We start from the raw sequence: 22,720 nt of genomic DNA on the forward strand, positions 1-22,720 counted from the left end.
GTTGAGGAGGGGTTTAATGTAGTACTAATTATGTGCCTGTCTCTATTTTAAGCACAATACCAGAAGGTAAGTACCTCTATCAGGATCCCAACTTATAGGTGAAGAAATTAAGGCAAAGAGAGGTCAAGCAGTTGCTCAAGGACACACAGGTTTAAGTGGCAGAGTTGAGATTTGAACCCAGGTGGTCTGGGTTCAAAGTCCATGCCCTTAACCCTCTTCCCCGTTACATCTTAATTATGGAATCTCTCTATGGAGGTAAAGGTAGATCCATTTTCTCAGGAAGAGATTGTCCAATACCTTTTCATAAACACTTCTAGCAGGGGGTTCTATAGCATGACTCTCTCGTGTCCCAACAATGCTTGGACGGTATACTTAAAAAGCACTGCTCAACGGCAAGTACTCCTCCACAACAAACGCTTTTCTTGTCTCTACCCATGCAACAAAGCACATCTAAAGAACTTAATTATTTGGTAGTTGTGAGAAAAACTGCACAGAAGGAAGCTTTTTGCTCTGCATGCTCATAAAATAGGATCAAAGGTAAATCATTTAATAGATTTTTAAAAGAATTAAATTCTTTGAACTCATCTCAAGATCCCCTTTGGTGAATGATATTAATTACAGTGCAAAAACAGTCAAATATTGATTAGAAAAAGCTGTGAACTAAGTACCTGGAAATTCCCTTTCTGCTTATGGGTTCAAAACATTTTTCTACTTGAAATTTGTTACAGAGAAACAGGAAATCATCTCTATTCCCCATCCTATTTTGGCAAACGGACAATGTTTTATTTTTAAGCAATTTACCAAAACAAAGTTCCACTACGTCAAAACAAATCAAGAGTGCTTAATGGGGGACACCTTCAAGATGGCGGAAGAGTAAGATGTGGAGATCACCTTCCTCCCCACAAATACATCAGAAATACATCTACATGTGGAACAGCTCCTACAGAACACCTACTGAACGCTGGCAGAAGACCTCAGACCTCCCAAAGGGCAAGAAACTCCCCACGTACCTGGGTAGGGCAAAAGAGAAAAGAATAAACAGAGACAAAAGAATACGGACAGGACATGCACCTCTGGGAAGGAGCTGTGAAGGAGAAAACGTTTCCACACACTAGGAAGCCCCTTCGCGGGCGGAGACTGCGGGTGGCAGAGGGGAGAAGCTTCGGAGCTGCGGAGGAGAGCACAGCAACAGGGGTGCGGAGGGCAAAGCGGAGAGATTCCCGCACAGAGGATCAGTGCCGACCAACACTCACCAGCCCGAGAGGCTTGTCTGCTCACCCGCGGGGACGGGCGGGGCTGGGAGCTGACACTCGAACTTCGGTCGCATCCCAGCGAGAGGACTGGCGGCGTGAACACAGCCCGAAGGGGGTTAGTGCGCCACGGCTAGCCGGGAGGGTGTCCGGGGAAAAGTCTGGACCCGCTGAAGAGGCAAGAGACCATTGTTTCGGGTGTGAGACGAGAGGGGATTCGCAGCACCTCCTAAAGGAGCTCCACAGACGGGCGTGAGCCGCGGCTAACAGCGCGGACCCCAGAGACGGGCATGAGACGCTAAGGCTGCTGCTGCCGCCACCAAGAAGCCTGTGTGCGAGCACAGGGCACTATCCACACCTCCCCTCCCGGGAGCCTGTGCAGCCCGCCACTGCCAGGGTCCCGTGATCCAGAGACAACTTCCCGGGAGAACACGCAGGCGCGCCTCAGGCTGGTGCAACGTCACGCTGTCCTCAGCCGCCGCAGGCCCGCCCCGCACTCCGTGCCCCTCCCACCCCCGGCCTGAGTGAGCCAGAGCCCCCGAATCAGCTGCTCCTTTAACCCCGTCCCGTCTGAGCGAAGAACAGACGCCCTCAGGCGACCTACACGCAGAGGCGGGGCCAAATCCAAAGCTGAACCCCGGGAGCTGTGCGAACAAAGAAGAGAAAGGGCAATCTCTCCCAGCAGCCTCAGGAGCAGCGGATTAACTCTCCTCAATCAACATGATGTACCCTGCATCTGTGGAATACATGAATAGACAACAAATCATCCCAAATTGAGGTGGTGGACTTTGGGAGCAACGATATATATATATTTTAACCTTTTTCTCTTTTTGTGAGTGTGTATGTGTATGCTTCTGTGTGTGGTTTTGTCTGTATAGCTTTGCTTTCACCATTTGTCCTAGGGTTCTGTCCGTCTCTTTTTTTTTTAACTTTCTAAAATTTTTTTCTTAATAATTATTTTTAATTTTAATTATTTTATTTTCTTTCTTTCTTTCTTTCTTTCTTTCTTTCTTCCTTCCTTCCTTCCTTTCCCTTTCTTTCTTCCTTCCTTCCTTTCTTCTCTTTCTTTCTTTCTTTCTTTCTTTCTTTCTTTCTTTCTTTCTTTCTTTCTTTCTTTCTTTCTTTCTTTCTTTCTTTCTTTCTTTCTTTCTTTCTTTCTTTCTTTCTTTCCCTTTTATTCTGAGCTGTGTGGATGAACGGCTCTTGGTGTTCCAGCCAGGAGTCAGTGCTGTGCCTCTGAGGTGGGAGAGCCAACTTCAGAACACTGGTCCACAAGAGACCACCCAGCTCCACGTAATATCAAACGGTCAAAATCTCCCAGAGATTTCCATCTCAACGCCAAGACCCAGCTTCACTCAACGACCAGCAACCTACAGTGCTGGATACCCTATGCCAAACAACTAGCAAGACAGGAACACAGCCCCATCCATTAGCAGAGAGGCTGCCTAAAATCATAATAAGGCCACAGACACCCCCAAACACACCATCAGATGTGGACCAGCCCACCAGAAGGACAAGATCCAGCCTCATCCACCAGAACACAGGCACTAGTCCCCTCCACCAGGAAGCCTACACAACCCACTGCTCCAACCTTAGCCACTGGGAACAGACACCAAAAACAACGGGAACTACGAATTTGCAGCCTGTGAAAAGGAGACCCCAAACACAGTAAGTTAAGCAAAATTAGAAGACAGAGAAACACACAGCAGATGAAGGAGTGAGGTAAAAATCCACCAGACTAAACAAATGAAGAGGAAATAGGCAGTCTACCTGAAAAAGAATTCAGAGTAATGATAGTAAAGATGATCCAAAATCTTGAAAATAGAATGGAGAAAATACAAGAAACATTTAACAAGGACCTAGAGGAGCTAAAGAGCAAACAAACAATGATGAACAACACAATACATGAAATTAAAAATTTTCTAGAAGGAATCAACAGCAGAATAACTGAGGCAGAAGAACCGATAAGTGACCTGGAAGATAAAATAGTGGAAATAACTACTGCAGAGCAGAATAAAGAAAAAAGAATGTAAAGAATTGAGGACAGTCTCAGAGACTTCTGGGACAAGATTAAATGCACCAACATTCGAATTATAGGGGTCCCAGAAGAGGAAGAGAAAAAGAAAGGGACTGAGAAAATATTTTAAGAGATTATGGTTGAAAACTTCCCAAATATGGGAGAGGAAATAGGTAATCAAGTCCAGGAACACAGAGCGTCCCATACAGGATAAATCCAAGGAGAAACATGCCAAGACACATATTAATCAAACTATCAAAAATTAAATACAAAGAAAAAATATTAAAAGCAGCAAGGGAAAAACAACAAATAACATACAAGAGAATCCCCATAAGGTTAACAGCTGATCTTTCAGCAGAAACTCTGCAAGCCAGAAGGGAGTGGCAGGACATATTTAAAGTGACAAAAGGGAAAAACCTACAGCCAAGATTACCCAGCAAAGATCTCATTCAGATTCAATGGAGAAATTAAAACTTTACAGACAAGCAAAAGCTAAGATAATTCAGCACCACCAAACCAGCTTTACAACAAATGCTAAAGGAACTTCTCTAGGCAGGAAACACAAGAGAAGGAAAAGACCTACAATAACAAACCCAAAACAATTAAGAAAATGGGAATAGGAATATACATATCAAGAATTACCTTAAACATAAATGGATTAAATGCTCCAGCCAAAAGACATAGACTCGCTGAATGGATACAAAAACAAGACCCGTATATATGCTGTCTACAAGAGACCCACTTCAGACTTAGGGACACATACAGACTGAAAGTGAGGGAATGGAAAAAGATAGTCCATACAAATGGAAATCAAAAAAAGCTAGGGTAGTAATTCTCATATAGGACAAAAAAGACTTTAAAATAAAGAGTATTACAAGAGACAAAGAAGGACTCTACTAATGATCAAGGGATCAATCCAAGAAGAAGATATAACAATTGTAAGTATTTATGAAACCAACATGGGAGCATCTCAATACACAAGGCAAATGCTAACAGCCATAAAAGGGGAAATCGACAGTAACACAATCATAGTAGGGGACTTTAACACCCCACTTTCACTGATGGACAGATCATCCAAAATGAAAATAAAACAAGGAAACACAAGTTTTAAATTAAACATTAAACAAGATGGACTTAATTGATATTTACAGGACATTCCATCCAAAAACAACTGAACACAATTTCTTCTCAAGTGCTGATGGAACACTCTCCAGGACAGATCATATCTTGGGTCACAAATCAAGTGTTGGTAAATTTAATAAAACTGAAATCATATCAAGTATCTTTTCCAACCACAATGCTATGGGACTAGATATCAATTACAGGAAAAAATCTGTAAAAAATACAAACACGTGGAGGCTAAACAAGACACTATGTAATAACCAAGAGATCACTGAGGAAATCAAAAAATACCTAGAAACAAGTGACAATGAAAACACGACGACCCAAAACCTATGGGATGCAGCAAAAGCAGTTCTAAGAAGGAAGTTTATAGCAATACAATCCTACCTCAAGAAACAAGAAACATCTCAAATAAACAACCTAACATTACACCTAAAGCAATTAGAGAAAGAAGAACAAAAATAACCCCAAAGTTAGCAGAAGGAAAGAAATCATAAAGATCAGATCAGAAATAAATGAAAAAGAAATGAAGGAAACAGTAGCAAAGATCAATAAAACTAAAAGCTGGTTCTTTGAGAAGATAAACAAAATTGATAAACCGTTAGGCAGACTCATCAAGAAAAAAAGGGAGAAGACTCAAATCAATAGAATTAGAAATGAAAAAGGAGAAGTAACAACTGACACTGCAGAAACACAAAGGATCATGAGAGATTACTACAAGCAACTATATGCCAATAAAATGGACAACATGGAAGAAATGGACAAATTCTTAGAAAAGCACAACCTTTTGAGACTGAACCAGGAAGAAATAGAAAATATAAACAGACCTATCACAAGCACTGAAATTGAGACTGTGATTAAAAATTTTCCAACAAACAAAAGCCCAGGACCAGATGGCTTCACAGGCAAATTCTATCAAACATTTAGAGAAGAGCTAACACCTATCCTTCTCAAACCTTCCAAAACATAGCAGAGGGACGAATACTCTGAAACTCATTCTACAAGGCCACCATCACCCTGATACCAAAACCAGACAAAGATGTCACAAAGAAAGAAAACTACAGGCCAATATCACTGATGAAAATAGATGCAAAAATCCTCCACAAAATACTAGCAAACAGAATCCAACAGCACATTAAAAGGATCATACACCATGATCAAGTGGGGTTTATCCCAGGAATGCAAGGATTCTTCAGTATACGCAAATCAATCAATGTGATACACCATATTAACAAATTGAAGGAGAAAAACCGTATGATCATCTCAATAGATGCAGAAAAAGCTTTTGACAAAATTCAACACCCAAACAACCCTCCAGAAAGTAGGTATAGAGGGAACTTACCTCAACATAATAAAGGCCATATATGAAAAATCCACAACCAACATCATTCTCAATGGTGAAAAACTGAAACCATCTCCACTAAGATCAGGAACACGACAAGGCTGCCCACTGTCACCGCTATTATTCAACATAGTTCTGGAAGTTTTAGCCACAGCAATCAGAAAACAAAAATAAAAGGAATCCAAATCGGAAAAAAAGAAATAAAGGTGTCACTGTTTGCAGATGACATGATACTATACATAGAGAATCCTAAAGACGCTACCAGAAAACTACTAGAGCTAATCAATGAGTTTGGTAAAGTAGCAGGATACCAAATTAATGCACAGAAATCTCTTTCATTCCTATGCACTAATTATGAAAAATATGAAAGAGAAATTAAGGAAACACTCCCATTTACCATTGCAACAAAAAGAATAAAATACCTAGGAATAAACCAACCTAAGGAGATAAAAGACCTGTATGCAGAAAACTATAAGACACTGATGAAAGAAATTAAAAATGATACAAGCAGATGGAGAGGTATACCATGTTCTTGGAGTGGAAATCAACATTGTGACAATGACTCCACTACCCAAAGCAAACTACAGATTCAGTGCAATCCCCGTCAAACTACCACTGGCATTTTTCACAGAAGTAGAACAAAAAATTTCACAATTTGTATGGAAACACAAAAGACCCCGAATAGCCAAAGCAATCTTGAGAAAGAAAAACGGAGCTGGAGGAATCAGGGTCCTGGACTTCAGACAATACTACAAAGCTACAGTAATCAAGACATATGGTACTGGCACAAAAACAGAAAGATAGATCAGTGGAACAGGATAGAAAGCCCAGAGATAAACCCACGCACATATCGTCACCTTATTTTTGATAAAGGAAGCCAGAATATACAATGGAGAAAAGACAGCCTCTTCAATAAGTGGTGCTGGGAAAACTGGACGGCTACATGTAAAAGAATGAAATTAGAACACTCCCTAACACCATACACAAAAATAAACTCAAAATGGATTTGAGACCTAAATATAAGTCCAGACACTATAAAACGCTTAGAGGAAAACATAGGCAGAACACTATGATATAAATCACAGCAAGATCCTTTTTGACCCACCTCCTAGAGAAATGGAAATAAAAACAAAAATAAACAAATGGGACCTCATCAAATTTAAAAGCTTTTGCACAGCAAAGGAAACCATAAACAAGACGAAAAGACAACCCTCAGAATGGGAGAAAATATTTGCAAATGAAGCAACTGACAAAGGATTAATCTCCACAATTTACAAGCAGCTCATGCAGCTCAATAACAAAAAAACAAACAACCCAATCCAAAAATGGGCAGAAGACCTAAATAGACATTTCCCCAAAGAAGATATACAGATTGCCAAAAAACACACAAAAGAATGCTCAACATCACTAATCATTAGAGAAATGAAAATCAAAACCACAATGAGGTATCACGTCACACCAGTCAGAATGGACATCATCAAAAAATCTACAAACAATAAATGCTGGAGAGGGTGTGGAGGAAAGGGAACCCTCTTGAACTCTTGGTGGGAATGTAAGTTGATACAGCCACTATGGACAACGGTATGGAGGTTCCTTAAAAAACTAAAAGTAGAACTACCATAGACCCAGCAATCTGACTACTGGGCACATACCCAGAGAAAACCATAATTCAAAAGGAGTCATGTTCCACAATGTTCATTGCAGCTTATTTACAATAGCCAGGACATGGAAGCAACCTAACTGTCTATCGACAGATGAGTGGATAAAGAAGATGTGGCACATAGATACAATGGAATATTACTCAGCCATAAAAAGAAACAAAATTGAGTTATTTGTAGTGAGGTGGATGGACCTAGAGTGTGTCCTACAGAGTGGAGTAAGTCAGAAAGAGAAAAACAAATACCGTATGCTAACCCATATATATGGAATCTAAAAAAAAAAAAAAAAGCTTATGAAGAACCTAGGGGCAGGACAGGAATAAAGATGCAGACGTAGAGAATGGACTTTAGGACACGGGGAGGGGGAAGGGTAAGCTGGGATGAAGTGAGAGTGGCATGGACTTATATCTACTACGAAATGTAAAATAGATAGCTACTGGGAAGCACCCACATAGCACAGGGAGATCAGCTCGGTGCTTTGTGACCACCTAGAGGGGTGGGATAGGGAGGATGGGAGGGAGACGTAAGAGGGAGGAGACACGTGTATATGTGTATATGTATAGCTGATTCACTTTGTTATAAAGCAGAAACTAACAAAACATTGTAAGGCAATTATACTCCAATAAAGATGTTAAAAAAAAAAGAGTGCTTAATGATTACATCATAGTGAGATTTCTTTTTCTTACATTACTCTTTATTCAGAGTGAAAAATTCAATAGATAAAAAGGTACTTTAAAAATTGTCTATTTTTTTCCAGCTATCTAAATAACAGACTAATACTAGACAAAATGTTTATTATTCAGTAGTAGTTGTTGCTTTTTTATCAGAATAATTAGATCAATGTGAGCAAAAATGATCTCTTTCAATGGCATGTTTTACTGACAGAAATGTCATCAGAGACAGAATTCACACAGGCTGTATTCCTGAGAAACTGCTGGTTTGCATGGGATGGGTAGGGGTGGAGGAGCAGTAGGGAGGAGAGAGGAAGAGGAGGTAGGAGGCTTCCTACCTCCCTTGGGAACTGGTTGTATGAGCCCTGGGCGTGTAGGCCTCCCCTCCCTGGGGACCCAGGTTGGCCTACCTCTGCCCCCAACAAGCTAGTGTCTGAGCGCCAGTAACGAATACTGGTATCTGATATAGAAATTACCCATTAAGTGTTTGTGGACTTAATGAATGGAGTGCTATGGGAGCCCAGACAAGGGGAACCTAAATCAAGGAGGAAGAAGTGAAGGAAAACTTCCTGGAGGAGGGGACACAATCTGAGATTGAAAGGAGAAGTTGGCCAGGGTGTAAAGAACACATATGAAGGCACTTGGGCAGTTGTGTACAGAAAAGTGGGGGCCTAAATTAAGATCTATGTGTCTAACACACACACACACACACACACACACACACACACACACGTGTGAGCTCCTGTCATGCAGGAGACAGAAGCATGCTCTCTTTGCAATAGTAATAACCATGCTATTCTCTTTCAAGGACATTGTCGTAATTAATGTGGGAGAGGATGGGCTTTGTTAAACTTGATAATGTCAGGGTTCTGCAGGGGAAAACTGACAATACTGTGATCTATTGTGATATTCTTCACACTCTATAATTTGAGCTTGTAACTGCTTAACCAATTAAAGATTAAGCAGGCAGGCCTTAAATGCTACTGCACAACTGAAAGAATGATTTATTACTCACAAGGTTATTGGAAGGGAGGGAAGCCAGATTGCATGCAGAGGAACACCACTGGAGGTGGCTGTTAATTGGGACTCCAGATCTAGGCTTCCCTGTTCAACCTGGAGAGAAGCTGCACCTTCAGTCCACCTTTTGGAGAGTTTCAATACACAATAATAAACTGAAAGGTTTGGGAATTCACTATAGTTAAAAAAAAAAAAAAAGGTTTATTAATGGTTAACACTCTTCTCAGGAAAATTCTTTTTTTTCCTTCCCAATTATCCCTGACTACCAGTTTTTGAATCATTGCAGTAAGAGAAGATTGAGACACTGGAAGAAATTTCATCCCTCTTTGGGGGTTATATTATAGCCAGATTTTTAAAAATCCAGTCTAAGATAAATTCCATGAAAGCACAGTTTGTGCTAATGATGCTATGCTGACTTTAGGAATGCCTATTTGCTGTTTTTCAAGTGCCTACAACTCAAAGTAATCAACATACCAAAGCAGCATATTTGGGGATGGCATGTCCTGAACTCCTACAGTTATATACTGCAGTGGCATATGCTGCAACCCTTCAGTATCTATTACACCAGTTCACAAGAATGATGAGAAGAAAGGGAAACAAGACTGAGGCAGTGGGATTGAGGAAGATATACAAAGTAACTGATAGCGTTTGGAAACTGATTGGGTGTTGAGGGTGTAGAAAAGCAAGAGCCTAGGGTGACAGCTAGAAGTAACACTGTGCATCCAACTAAGACAGAGAATGTAGGAGGAGGGGGAAAGGTGATGAATTCAATTCAGACATGTTCAGATTAAATTTACTAGGACACCCAAATATTGATGTACAGGTGTCTGGTAGGAAGCTGACTCTATGGCTAGAATCCAGGAGTGATATCAGGGCTCCAGGTAGAAATTTGGGCGTCATTAACATATAGGTGGGTGGTTGTAGAAACCATGGATATACCTAGTGCATTTTTTTGCACAAACAGATTTATATAATTTTGGATAAAAGAACTGCAAAGTCAGTTTCAGTTTAAATTTCAAATTGAACCCTATTTTAATTACTAGAGGGTAAAACAGTTGCAATAAATGTTATGTGCTGACTGGATGAATATATGGATGAATGGATAATTGAATGAATGAAGGGTAGAGCTTCATGAAAATCAATAGATGTTTTCCTTTTTTACTTTATCTCATGATTTGTTTCAGTTTTAGCTCTGGAAAGAAGAAAAATATGACTATCTCAAAGAAACCAGAAGGCCACAATGGATGGGCTGTTTGGATGCAATACATGGAAGACTGCATTCCTGCTCTTAAAAGCCAATGAGCCTTTCATTTTTATGCCAACTAATTTCAGACCATTGATGTATATTATTCCCATTAGGTATTGATGCCCTAGCAGTGACTGATCGACGGCTGCCTTTGCAGCAAATCCAGATGGAGATGACCAGTCAAGTGACAGACTTGTTACTGTTCAGTAAGCAAACATGTTATTTTGCACATGACTTTCTTCGAGTAAATGTGAGTCTTCACTCTATATTCCTTGCCAGAGATCAACTGGCTTTAAAAGAAAGAGATGTGGGATACCAGGCATTGGATTGTGATACCCATATCTTATATAAATGGCCATACTATGGTCCCAGGGGGCTGAAGAATAGTCCAAGACTCCTTAATAATCAACAACACTGCCATCAAGGCGATAGACAGGGCAGGTTGGAAACAAGTCTTCCATTACCACTGATGGATGACTTTTACCTTTCCATGGAAAGGTAGTTCTGACTCTTCATGAATCATCGAGGAAATACTTAAAATGAATGGTCCTGGCCCCGAATGGTCAAAATGTTTTCACACCTCACTACAGGCACCAAATGGTTTGGGCAATGCCAAGAAAATCCATTTTATTGTTCAGGAAGGTCATTAGGACTCAAATTCATTACCTGCTGAGACTTTTCTTTGTTTCCCATTCATTACTGTCCTTTGAGTGAAATGGAGCTATAGGAACAGAGCACAGACCTCAGTTCACTCATCCCTGACACATTATTCATGTCTACAATTTCGCCATAAATTTGGAGAGGGAGAGACAGAAATTGCAAATGCAGGGATTTAAATCCCCTTGTGCTACATTTGTCAAGATGAGCAGATTGTAAACTGCCTCTTGCAAACATGATATGCATTTGGGCATCAAACTAATAATTGTGAACCACAGACTCATTCATTTTTGTGGTGTTTCCCTCCAGAAGTTTCTGAAATTGCTTTTGTAGTCATTACATAGACGTAGAATTGTTCAGGTTTAGTAGGAAGATTAGAGAGACTATCCAGCTAAAGAAGTTGGCCTTTTCCAATGAGATAGAAATGACAAATTTTTCTGTTTACATCATCACAGTCTTTACAAACTATGCATTTGGAATACTTGGTTTTGGGCTTTTTTGAGGAAAGGAAGGAGAGATTTGTATAGTCCTCAAATTTGTCTTAGAACTTTATAGGAACATTGATGACAAAGAAATCCAAATCATTTAGATGCTCTCACTCACACATCTGGCCCTTCTGTTGAAAAATAACCTGTGTATTTTATACTTTAAGGCTCTGGCAGGGCCCTATCCTCTCGTCTCTCTCATCAGAAGCTATGTTCTTTTGCTTCTTGTTTTGATTTTAAAATTTTCATTATATAAGTCATCCATTAATATATTTTCATTATAAAAATATTTAAATATTACGAACAACACTGGAGTTTCCTTTGATTACTATGTCAAATTCTGATGTTCTCCCCACCCTATTGCAACCTTTTCCACCCCTGATCACAAGCATTGTTAATAGTTTTGTGTGTATCTTTGCAAATTTTCTTCTAGGAATGTGTGCGTGTGTGTGTGTGTGTGTGTGTGTAGTATATTTTTGTGTGTGAACATGTTATTTGAGAGAAAATATACTAGAAGTACCATACTGTAGCTTTCTTTTTTCACTCAGTGATACATTTTGGAGTCCCATTAGTACAGAGATCTCTTCCACCTTGCTATGGATTGAATGTCTGTATCCTCCCCAGATTCATGTGTTGAAGCCTAATCCCCAATGTGATGGTATTTGGAGGCAGGGCTTTGAGGAAGTAATTAGGTCATAAGTGTGGAGCCCTCATGAATGAGGTTAGTGCACTTATAAGAAGAGACAAAGAGGGCTTGCTTCCTCTCTCTCTTCACTCTCTGCTGTGTAAGAATGCAATGAGAAGACAGCCATCTGCAAACCAAGAAGTGGGCTCTTACCAGACACTGGATCTGCCAGCACCTAGATCTTAGACTTCCCAGCCTCCAGAACTGGAGAAATAAATGTTTATTGTTTAAGCCACCTAGTCTATGGTATATTTATTACAGCAGCTCAAACAGATCAGGACACATTCTTTCCATTCTTTTTAACTGTTGCATAATATTTCACAGTATTGGTATACCATAGTTACTTATTAAGGTGGTTCTAATTTCTCACTATAGTCTACCCTGGCCTGATGAAGAGTCTTGAAAAATCCCTTACAGAGTGAATTCTTCTAAGTAAAAAATGTAAATTCCATTCACTTTAATGGAAAAAATGTTTATGTACTTCTTTTTTTTTTTTTATGCGGTACGCGGGCCTCTCACTGCCGTGGCCTCTTCCGCCGCGGAGCACAGGCTCCGGACGCGCAGGCCCAGCGGCCACGGCCCACGAGCCCAGCCGCTCCGTGGCACGCGGGATCCTCCTGGACCGGGGCGCGAACCCGTGGCCCCCGCATCCGCAGGCGGTCCCCCAACCACTGCGCCACCAGGGAAGCCCGTTTATGTACTTCTAAGCCCTCAAATCATGCCCATTTACGTTACAACACCAAATACCATTAAAATGGACACAAGGACTTCTATAGTTAACATTAACTCGATCAGATATTTTCCATCATTAATTACTCCATAATATGGCTGTTCCCATTCTCTTATTCAGTGTTTACAGATTGCACCCTTAAGACTGATGTATTTGTTCATTCAACAAATCATTACTGAGCCCCTACTATGAGCCAAACACTGGTATGCATGCAGGGAATATGTTAACAGACAAAAAAATCCCTGTCTTATGGAAATTACATCCCAGTGCAAGAGATAAATAATAGACAAGTAAGATGTAAAGGATGGTAGATAGTGATATATCCTAAGGAGAAAAAAACAAAGCAGGGAAAGGGAATATTGGGAGGGTTGCAATTTGACCCGGAGGTACCTCACCAAGAAGGTGTGCTTTTGAATAAAGACCTAAAAGAAGTGAGGGAGGGATGTGTGAAGCTGTCTGGAAGAAAATTATCCTATGTATCCCTGACTAAGACGCCCTCTAGGACCAAATAATTCTTTCTGACAGAAATGACCAGTCTTTTTGCCCTGCAGTGCATCATTGGTTTCTCATCCTTTATCACATTTCCTAGCATCGGATTTTTTCCCAAAGATAGTAGACTAGAGCTTTCTTGCAGAAGCGTTAAGAGGCAATCACAGTTTTCAGTGAGAAATGGACCACTCAGCGTGAGATTTATAACATGAGGGAGAATGGTATACACAGGCTACCCACTTTCTCTTGGGATCAGAAGCATGAGCAGGAAAAATGTGGTTAGCCTTCTGACAGGGAGATTTGTGGAGCAATTTGTCTCTGCCTGAGGCCACAGGGTAGAGAGAGGAGAGCCCAGGTATTAGCTGGAAGAAAAGAACTCAACCTAAGGGAAAATGAGCAACTTTTCCTTTTTATGACCAGGTATCTGCTTGTCTGTGGGCTCTGACTAGCATTTTATACACTGCCTGGATATAAGTCCTATCTCTTGCGAGTATCAGTTGGATAACCTCAGGCAGATTGTTTAATCTCTCTGTGTTTCGCTTTTCATCTGTAAAATGAGTATGATAATAGTCGCTATCTCATAAGGTTGACATTGGGAATTAAATTGAGATCATGGAGATAGTGTCTGGGACATAGTAAGTACTTGTGAATAAGTTCATCATCACCATCACCATCACCATCTCTATCACCACCACCACCATAATTTCTTGGGCTTAACAGGGAACAGCAGCAAGTTCAGGGACAAGCAGGTATTATTGAGTGCATCCTTAAAACACTTATCTGTATGTCACAGCACCTGGTACTGAAGATTCAGCAGAGAGGCTGCCTAAAGTCAGTAATCTTCTAGGCAAGGGAAGCATAAGACAACCCCAAGCTTCAGGCAAATAGTAGAGGGTTAAGGATTTTCAGGAAGGGTGGTGATATGAAAATGGGCTTCCTTGGCACCAGTGAAGGGGGAGGGGGAGGGGGAAATAGAGCCATTTTAGGACAAAGGCACCTGTGAGACAGGCTGCTGTGCTGAATTTGACCAGGGAGCTGCTTGATGTAAATGTCTGTGAAGCGGTGAAGAGGCCTGCGGTGAGAACCATCCAGGGGCTCCATAACCTCGCATGGCTTCATTCTGTGTCTCTTTGGCCCCAGTGTGTCCTCAGTTGTGTGGAAACAACCCAAGCTGACGACCAAATCTTTCAGCTACAAATCCACCTCGCGGCGTAAAGAGAACTAAACACGTAAGTGTTCAGATGTCTCTAAAATAACGTGTTACTTTTCTCTTTTGTTGGGAAGTTCTACATAATAGTTTACAATGTTAGCTGGTCAGGACGAACTGCTGACATGGATTTGAATCCTGGCTCTGTTTTACTAGTTGTGTAAGATTGGATGAGTTACATAATTCCTTGGGTCTAAATGTTCTCATTTAGACACTGGAAATTGTAATAATATCTACCCAATAGGGTACTGATGGAGATTAAATGGGATAATGCAAATAAAACACTCAGCACAGTGCCCAGCCAACAGTAAATACATATGATGATCATTACAGAAATCTTTTGGCTGGATTGTTTTCTGGTGAGGTAAATGGGGAAAGGAGAGTATAAATGTAGAGAAAGAGAAAGGATAGAAGAGGAGACATGAAAAAGAGAGGCAGGATGTGAAAAGCTGATCCTGGAAGAGAGGCACTTAACGACTGTCAAAAAAGTCCTGAGAGAGAAAAAGGATAAAGATGGCAGGGACTCGAGGCAGAGAATTAGCTTTGCTTTTTTGCCAAGGTTTCATCCATCTGGTCTTGGCTTCTATGCTTGCTTTTTCCTCCAAATGCAGCTCTAGAAACCTAGTGGTGAAACCCAGGGCAAGGAGACAGACCATTTCTGAATTACCCTAAACTTCTGTTCTCAGGGAAGGCATATATGAAATGGACATATTAGTCTTTTGCAGTACGTAATTCCTTTGAGACTAATAGAAGAGACAGGCCTGTCAAGTGAGTCAGCAGTGACCAAGGGCAGACATAATCCTTTTGCTTTTCGGCTGACAGCTCATGCAGAGAAAAATATTCTCTGGTTCAGACAAAGGTAAATGTAGCTTGAATTCCAACACAAAATTCTTTTTTTTTTGCGGTACGCAGGCCTCTCACTGCCGTGGCCTCTCCTGTTGCGGAGCACAGGCTCCGGACACGCAGGCTCAGCGGCCATGGCTCACGGGCCCAGCCGCTCCGCGGCATGTGGGATCTTCCCAGACCGGGGCACGAACCCATTGTCCCCTGCATCGGCAGGCGGACTCTCAATCACTGCGCCACCAGGGAAGCCCCCAACACAAAATTCTTACCCTCCATAATCAGCTTCTATTCCCAGTCTACGATGACAGGAGACACTAGAAATATCAGAAACACCACTGATTTCTTACCGTTGGGTTGTAATAAGTTAATCATTGCTAAAGGTAAAATGCCCAAATGATAGAATAACTCAGATTATTTTCAGGATCTAAGCGTGCACACACACACAAAGAATTTAGATTTGTTTAATAGCAGATATTGTAGTGGAGCATCTATTTATAGGTAAATATACAGAAAATGAACACAAACCTGAATAAGTTATGAGATACCTAGAAAAATACAACAAATGGTTAACCCCATGATTTTTTTCTTTAATGTGAAGAATGGCTGGTCTGAATCCACTCCTAGATTAGATTTTTGAATTCTAATCAACTACAAAATCAAGGCAGAATTGCAGTTCTGAACTGAATTTTCATTATGATCTCTTTTGATGTGCCTTTACAAACACAATAATTTAAGAAGCCAAGTTGAAGTCTGGATCTGAATATCAGAACGTAGGGCACACTTAAGAGGAAGACCAAAGGGTAATTTTTACGTTACAAAATTTACCTTGACCTTGAAGAATAACTGCTTTTATAAAATTAAATACGGATTGAAGTCATGTGTTATGATCCACCCCATCTGTTCAGCATACATACATACATTTTTTTTTTTTTTAGGAAAAAAGAGAAATATGCTTATTTCACATTTTTGCTGAATTACTTCATAAGATGTTATATCCTGGACTTCTGAGATGGCTGTGACTGGAATCTGCCTGCTTTTGTTTCTAGCTTAAGTGCAGCCTGGCTGGCCTGTGCAGAAGGTAATTTCCCAGACATGCAAGCCCCTGGGGGCAGCTGACTTCTACAAAGCACTGGAGACACTCTCATTTCTCGGTTGGGACTTCTACCATGTAATTCGCACTTTCCTTTGCCTTCCCAAGGCTGGTGCGTCTTCGCCTTTGAGTTCTGCAGCTGAGGTCCATGGCTCCTTTGTGGGTGCAGCTGAAGCAGCTCATTCCTGGCACTGCCCCAGTGAGCCACACTGCTCATTTAACCATGGGCTTGATGTACAGCCCAGTGTGAGACCCAGAGGAAAGAGAGGCTTCTGTCCTCGGTGGGATAGAATATTTACGCTTAGGCCTTTGCTTTAGGATTTGGGATTTTGCCCTTCAGAGCTGTATGTATCAATACCCCAAAGCAATTTTTCTTGGATGCATTTTGCTTTGAATTTGAAATATGCTTTTTATTTAATAAGGCACAGGCACAGGACTACATTCATTATTTAGATTAGAATCTTTTGCACCTGATGTAAGGAAAAAATAAAAAACTGGCATGCATGTTCAGGGTAATTGCATAGAGTAAAATGAACCCAATTTATGTAAAGGATTATTGAAGGAATACAAAACCTACAAAGTAAGCCTGCTAAATCATTCATTCAGTAACGGATTGACATGTGCCCAGATCTCGATCCTGTGCTTTGCTAGCTTTTAAAGCAAAGCAAAGAAGCAGTTATTTAAACGTGATGGTGGGGGCTTCCCTGGTGGTGCAGTGGTTAAGACTCCGCCTGCCAATGCAGGGGACACGGGTTCGAGCCCTGGCCCGGGAGGATCCCACATGCCGCGGAGCCACTAAGCCTGTGCACCACAACTACTGAGCCTGTGCTCTAGAGCTCATGGGCCACAGCTGCTGAGCCAGTGTGCCACAACTACTGAAGCCCACACGCCTGGAGCCTGTGCTCTGCAGCAAAAGAGGCCGTTGCAATGAGAAGCCCACGCACCGCAACGAAGAGTGGCCCCCGCTCACCGCAACCAGAGAAAGCCCGCGCACAGCAACGAAGACTCAACGCAGCCAAAAATAAAAAAATAAAAAAAAATAAAAGTGATGGTGAAAAACAGTATTGAAAGAGAGCAATCCTGGAGAGTGGATACATTTTAAGTGATGATTCTCTCTTAAATAATATAATTCACAGACCATGGAGCTAGGCCCCAGGAATCATCTCTCGGCTTACGTTTCCATTTGGCAACCCTTGACATTCTATCATTAAAAGATATATAAATGCAATGTAAATAATGTCAACCACTTTTAAACAAATAATTATCTCTCTTGTTCTTTCGCAGATTTCTATTTCATTTTATGATTAAAATTTTTGCTATGCACTAAATGGGTGCAGTTAAGCTTAAAGTCTAATTTTGGGAATCTAGCCCCTTTGAAACTATTGGTTGCTTTTACATTTCCAGTTATCGTCTATAAATCCATCTGATGCTAAAACATCTGATGTGAGGAAATTGTAAATCTAAACCCTTTCTTCTGCTCTATACACAAAAAGTCTAAAATTTATGATGAGGCAAATGGAACACTTTCATGAGTTAACTGTTCTCTAGACTGAATAGCAGAAACATTTCAGGCAATCAAAAAGCAAGTAGGGGGACTTCCCTGGTGGCTCAGTGGTCAAGAATCCGCCTGGCAATGCAGGGGACACGGATTCGATCCCTGGTCTGGGAAGATCCCACATGCCGCAGAGCAACTAAGTCCGTGTGCCACAACTACCGAAGCCCGCATACTCTAGGGCCCGCGAGCCACAGCTACCAAGCCTACGTGCCACAACTACTGAAGCCTGCGTGCCTAGAGCCCATGCTCCGCAACAAGAGAAGCCACTGCAATGAGAAGCCTGTGAACCACAATGAAGAGTAGCCCCCGCTCGCCACAACTAGAGGAAGCCCACGCACAGCAACAAAGACCCAAAGCAGCCAAAAAAAAAAAAAAATCAAGTAGGAAAACCCAGCTTTAATTGATTCCTCAGAGAATTTTTTTTCCAGATTATAAATTCTTATATTTTCCATTTTGTTGTTTCAGGAGATACACAAATGAAATGCAGGATATTGGAAAATAAAATGCTGAGAAGTAGGATGATACAAAAATATACCTACTTTGCCTGTATGGAACTCTATCAGGGGAATAAAACCAAAAGTGAATGAGGGATTTTTTCACCCTGGCAAAAGCATAGGCTTCATCTGGCCTGGAGAGAGCCACTGTGCAAGACACCTTGTGACAGTACCTGGAGGGATGTCAGCGGGGCTCCCAGATAGGAACATTGTACAGACCCCTACCCAGAGTGACCGTATGGGGCTCGGGGGGAGAAATGCCCATTGACAAGGCCTCTCCTGGCCGCAGGGTCTTCTGTGCAGCTTCCTGGATTGTGACCAATTAGTCATCCACACATCAGCATCTTCTGTCTTTAGAAGCAATCATTACATTTGCCATTGGCGAGTGTGATCTGTGTATTCATGGGACAGCTTGACTCAACTGTAGTAGATTTAGAAATGCAGTCCTGGGGGGTCTACTCTGTTGTAATTCCCTTAATTTTCTATCTGAATATTTACAAGCTTTATGATTGTGCTATTATGTACTTATGGTCATAAGAATTCAATTTTAAACAAAATATTCTTTAGTATCCCTTTTCATATGTATTTTCATCCCATATGTAAAGCTTGGGATAAAAAAGTACAATCAGTTGAAGGGTAGAACATTTTAAAAAACACTAATTTACCTTGTTCTTCAAATTTTTTAAGGTTTAAAAAAGTTATTAGTATTTTAAAGCATTTTAAGAATTATTATAAATCCCCTCTCAGAATATCTGTCTCTACTGGGGTGAGATCATGTTCCTCTATTGTGAGCACACAGTAGGAGCTCAATAAATGCTTGTTCTGAGAGTACATGACTATAAACAGATACTTACGTTTCTCTTTCACCATAATAGGTAATATCTATGAGTAGTGTTATCTCTGACAGTGGCATTAATATAACAAAACTAAGTTTAGGATAAGAATTGATTTTAAGTCATACTAGAAGAATGGGAAATTTAAAAGTGAAAATATAAAGTCTAGGGTCTATCCATGAATTTCCAAATATAATATGCTTGACCAGGAAAATAGAAATGAATATTTTGAGTGAACTCCAGATAAAGGAAATTATCAATACAAAGCCATGTAAATTTAAATTAACATAAAGGAAACATAATTACTTGTAAAAACAACCGTATACATTAAGAGAAATGATACTGTCTTTGAACTTGCATTCTCAATCTGTCTGTGCAAAATTGCTTGTAGTGTCTCCAAACAGGCATCTGTGGTCAGATGCGTCGAAAACATTCCATGAAATGGTATATATCAGAGCAACAGAGCCTGCTGTTTCCTTTAACTAGATGGAGTCTGGCCAGGTCATGGCTGTGCTTTGGAACGACTGGTCTGGATGTGTGAAACCTGCAGGACAGGCAGCAGCAGCTGGAAGGCATCCTGTATGTATGTGGTGCTATTGCAGCCCTATGAAGGGAGAAAATTGTGGTTGGAGGGTTATTGTCAGAGTTCCAGCTTGACAATTCCTCCCATTTGATAATGTTCCTTCTCCTCATACCCCACACTATTTTAGAATATTTTTCTTTTAATGTTGGTGCTTAAAAAAGATGTAAACACATTTCTTTGGATGTTTCTATCCTGTCTCTGACTGCCTGGGTTTCCTCTTAGCTGTGTCCTCCAGAACCTGCCTCTATGGTTCCTTGTCTCTTCTTGTCAACTCCATCCCCCTCTGTGGCTTTGTCTTAAATGATAACATTTGTTGTCACCACATTGTTATTCTTGTACCTTGGTAGTTTCCCTTAACGATAAGACCCAATTCCTAAACGCATTGCTATAAATACATAGGTAGCCCTCCCTGACTTCTGTAATTTCCAAATTTTGCATTTGACAGGTACTTCAGACAGCAAGAAACTACTGTGTATGCATTGCCCATGTTCAAACTCAACTTGTCAACACCTTGTGGCTTCAGTGGGGTGCCCTGGGGCTACAGATGTGCCAGTTCCTTAGAGATGGTCCCTAATAGAAGGTTTTCCCCACTAATTACAGGTGGAACACAGTGCCTCTAAGTCAAGAATGAGGCCTCCTAGGCTTCTCTTCTTCGATCTTACATCGTTACTTCTGGCAAAGCCACAGCCGTACGGGGCAGCTGCATGTCCATGTTACAATGTCCTGGTGGGTAGGCAGGCCACGGAGTGAGCGGTCACAGAGGATCTTGCCTCTGGTCACTGAACGGGCAGATGATAAACATTCTACTTGTCATTTTTGCCAGTCTGGAGCTTAGACCTAGCTAAACTCAAGGTTATGTAAATGGAGGGAAGTGCCCATTTTTATGAAAATCACCACTGAGCAAGAATCCCTCATTGCAGCCAGTTATCACAGTGTTAAATCTGGTGTCAAACTTGGCAGCAGAAATGTGCTTCTGTCGGGGGAAACAGCAACAGAAATAACATGCGAGCTTAGCGTTTCTCTTTATAATCAGAATTCTTGAAAATGAGGTATTGCTGCTTCACCCGAGGGTTTACAGCTGGTTTAACTACACAAATGTACTCAGAAAAGACTGTAGACGATAAAATTTAGAATTGCAATAACACTTGCTGCCTGGGAGAAATACACACACACAAAAAATGTAGCTCTAACATTTGCTTTGATTCAGAAGCACTTTCTCTCCAGGAGGCCACTTACCTCTAACAGTACACTATTGATCATGGGGTTAAGGACCTCAGCCTTCTTGTTGCTCTGTGGAATCAAAAGGATGAAATTGACAGATTAGGTGCTCATACTCCAAGGTTTGTCCCAGAAAATGCAGATGCTGGCTTTGTTGAGGAATCTCTTAGAGAAGAAGGGGAGAAGTGGAATGCTTACTACAGACAAGGCTTCATATTTGGTGCTTCCCCTACACGATCATTTAATTTCGACAGAAATCTTAGGAGGTAGGTAGGTACCATGATAACCCCGATTTAAAGATGAGAAAATAGGGGACGTCCCTGGCGGTCCAGTGGTTAAGACTTCGTCTGCCAGTGCAGGGGGTGCGTGTTCAATCCCTAGTTGGGGAGTTGGGGAGCTAAGATCCCACATGCCTTGCTGCCAAGGAACCAAAACATAAAACAGAAGCAATATTGTAACAAATTCAATAAAGACTTTAAAAATGGTCCACATCAAAAAAAATCTTAATAAAAAAAATTAAAAAAAATAAAGATGAGAAAATAGGAATCAGGAAGGTTGAGTAACTTGCTTAAGGTCATGTAGCTAGAAATTTACACTCAGACCTTTTAAACTACTTAAAGCTCGTAGCAGGTCTGGGATTAGGGGGAGGTGAGTGAGGCTGAGTTGTACAGGGTTGGATTCAGTCTTTATTTAAAATTTTGATATTTTGTTCATCATGATTTTTTGGTGTTAATTTTGATTTTTAAAATACTGCATTAAAATATTTATCTAGGGGCTTCCCTGGTGGCGCAGTGGTTGAGAGTCCGCCTGCCGATGCAGGGCACATGGGTTCGTGCCCCGGCCCGGGAAGATCCCACATGCCGCGGAGCGGCTGGGCCCGTGAGCCATGGCCGCTGAGCCTGCGCGTCCGGAACCTGTGCTCCGCAATGGGAGAGACCACGACAGTGAGAGGCCCGCGTACCGCAAAAAAAAAAAAAAAAAAAAAAAAAAAAAATTTATCTAGATGACTGAGGTTGTTTCTTTGTCTCTTTTTGCGGGGGTGGGGGGAGTCCCCTTAAATTTGGTAGACATGTTATGTACTTTCACTTGCCTACCCTAGTTCCAGACCTGGTCTGTAGTCTTTTTTCTTTTAAATGCAAACACGGGTACTTGATTATAGGGTGTGTCTTCAAGGTTGGCAGTAAAGTTAAAACACTCTTAAATATAACTTGCAAACAGGTCAGCATATCCCAGTTTGCAAAACATGGAAAACGCAGAATACAGAACCTGATATTAAGTAGGTGTTCAAAAAGTGGGAGTCAGTGTTCATGTCGCCGTTATTATTATGTCCAGTCTTCTCTATCTAAAATGTTCAATCCACTCTTAGACAATAAATAATTACAGGGACTAGAAAGAAGAGGGCAGTCTTAATAGGCTGCTTTCCCTCATTGTACTTGAAAGACTTTATGACAAACAAAAGTATATAAATGAACTATTTCTTCCCAGAGCAGCCCACTTTCACTGACATTACTCTACCGAGGGTTAAGTA

At 41.1% G+C, this 22,720-nt stretch overlaps 1 protein-coding gene across 3 annotated transcripts in view; it reads right to left on the minus strand.

The window, feature by feature from the left end:
* Nucleotides 1-18,445: 18,445 nt before the first annotated feature.
* The window catches only part of FAM114A1 (family with sequence similarity 114 member A1), a 60,107-nt gene continuing 55,832 nt past the window's right edge, over nucleotides 18,446-22,720 (minus strand). For all 3 annotated transcript variants that reach the window (XM_060148350.1, XM_060148348.1, XM_060148349.1), the window contains 2 exons: nucleotides 21,211-21,264; nucleotides 18,446-19,995 (listed from right to left, as the gene is read on the minus strand). In XM_060148350.1, coding sequence (XP_060004333.1) covers nucleotides 19,894-19,995; nucleotides 21,211-21,264 — 156 coding nt within the window. In that variant the 3' untranslated portion in view covers nucleotides 18,446-19,893. The remainder of the gene's footprint in view (nucleotides 19,996-21,210; nucleotides 21,265-22,720) is intronic.

This window comes from Lagenorhynchus albirostris, chromosome 4, assembly GCF_949774975.1.
Source record: "Lagenorhynchus albirostris chromosome 4, mLagAlb1.1, whole genome shotgun sequence".
In the NCBI taxonomy this organism is placed as follows: domain Eukaryota; kingdom Metazoa; phylum Chordata; class Mammalia; order Artiodactyla; family Delphinidae; genus Lagenorhynchus; species Lagenorhynchus albirostris.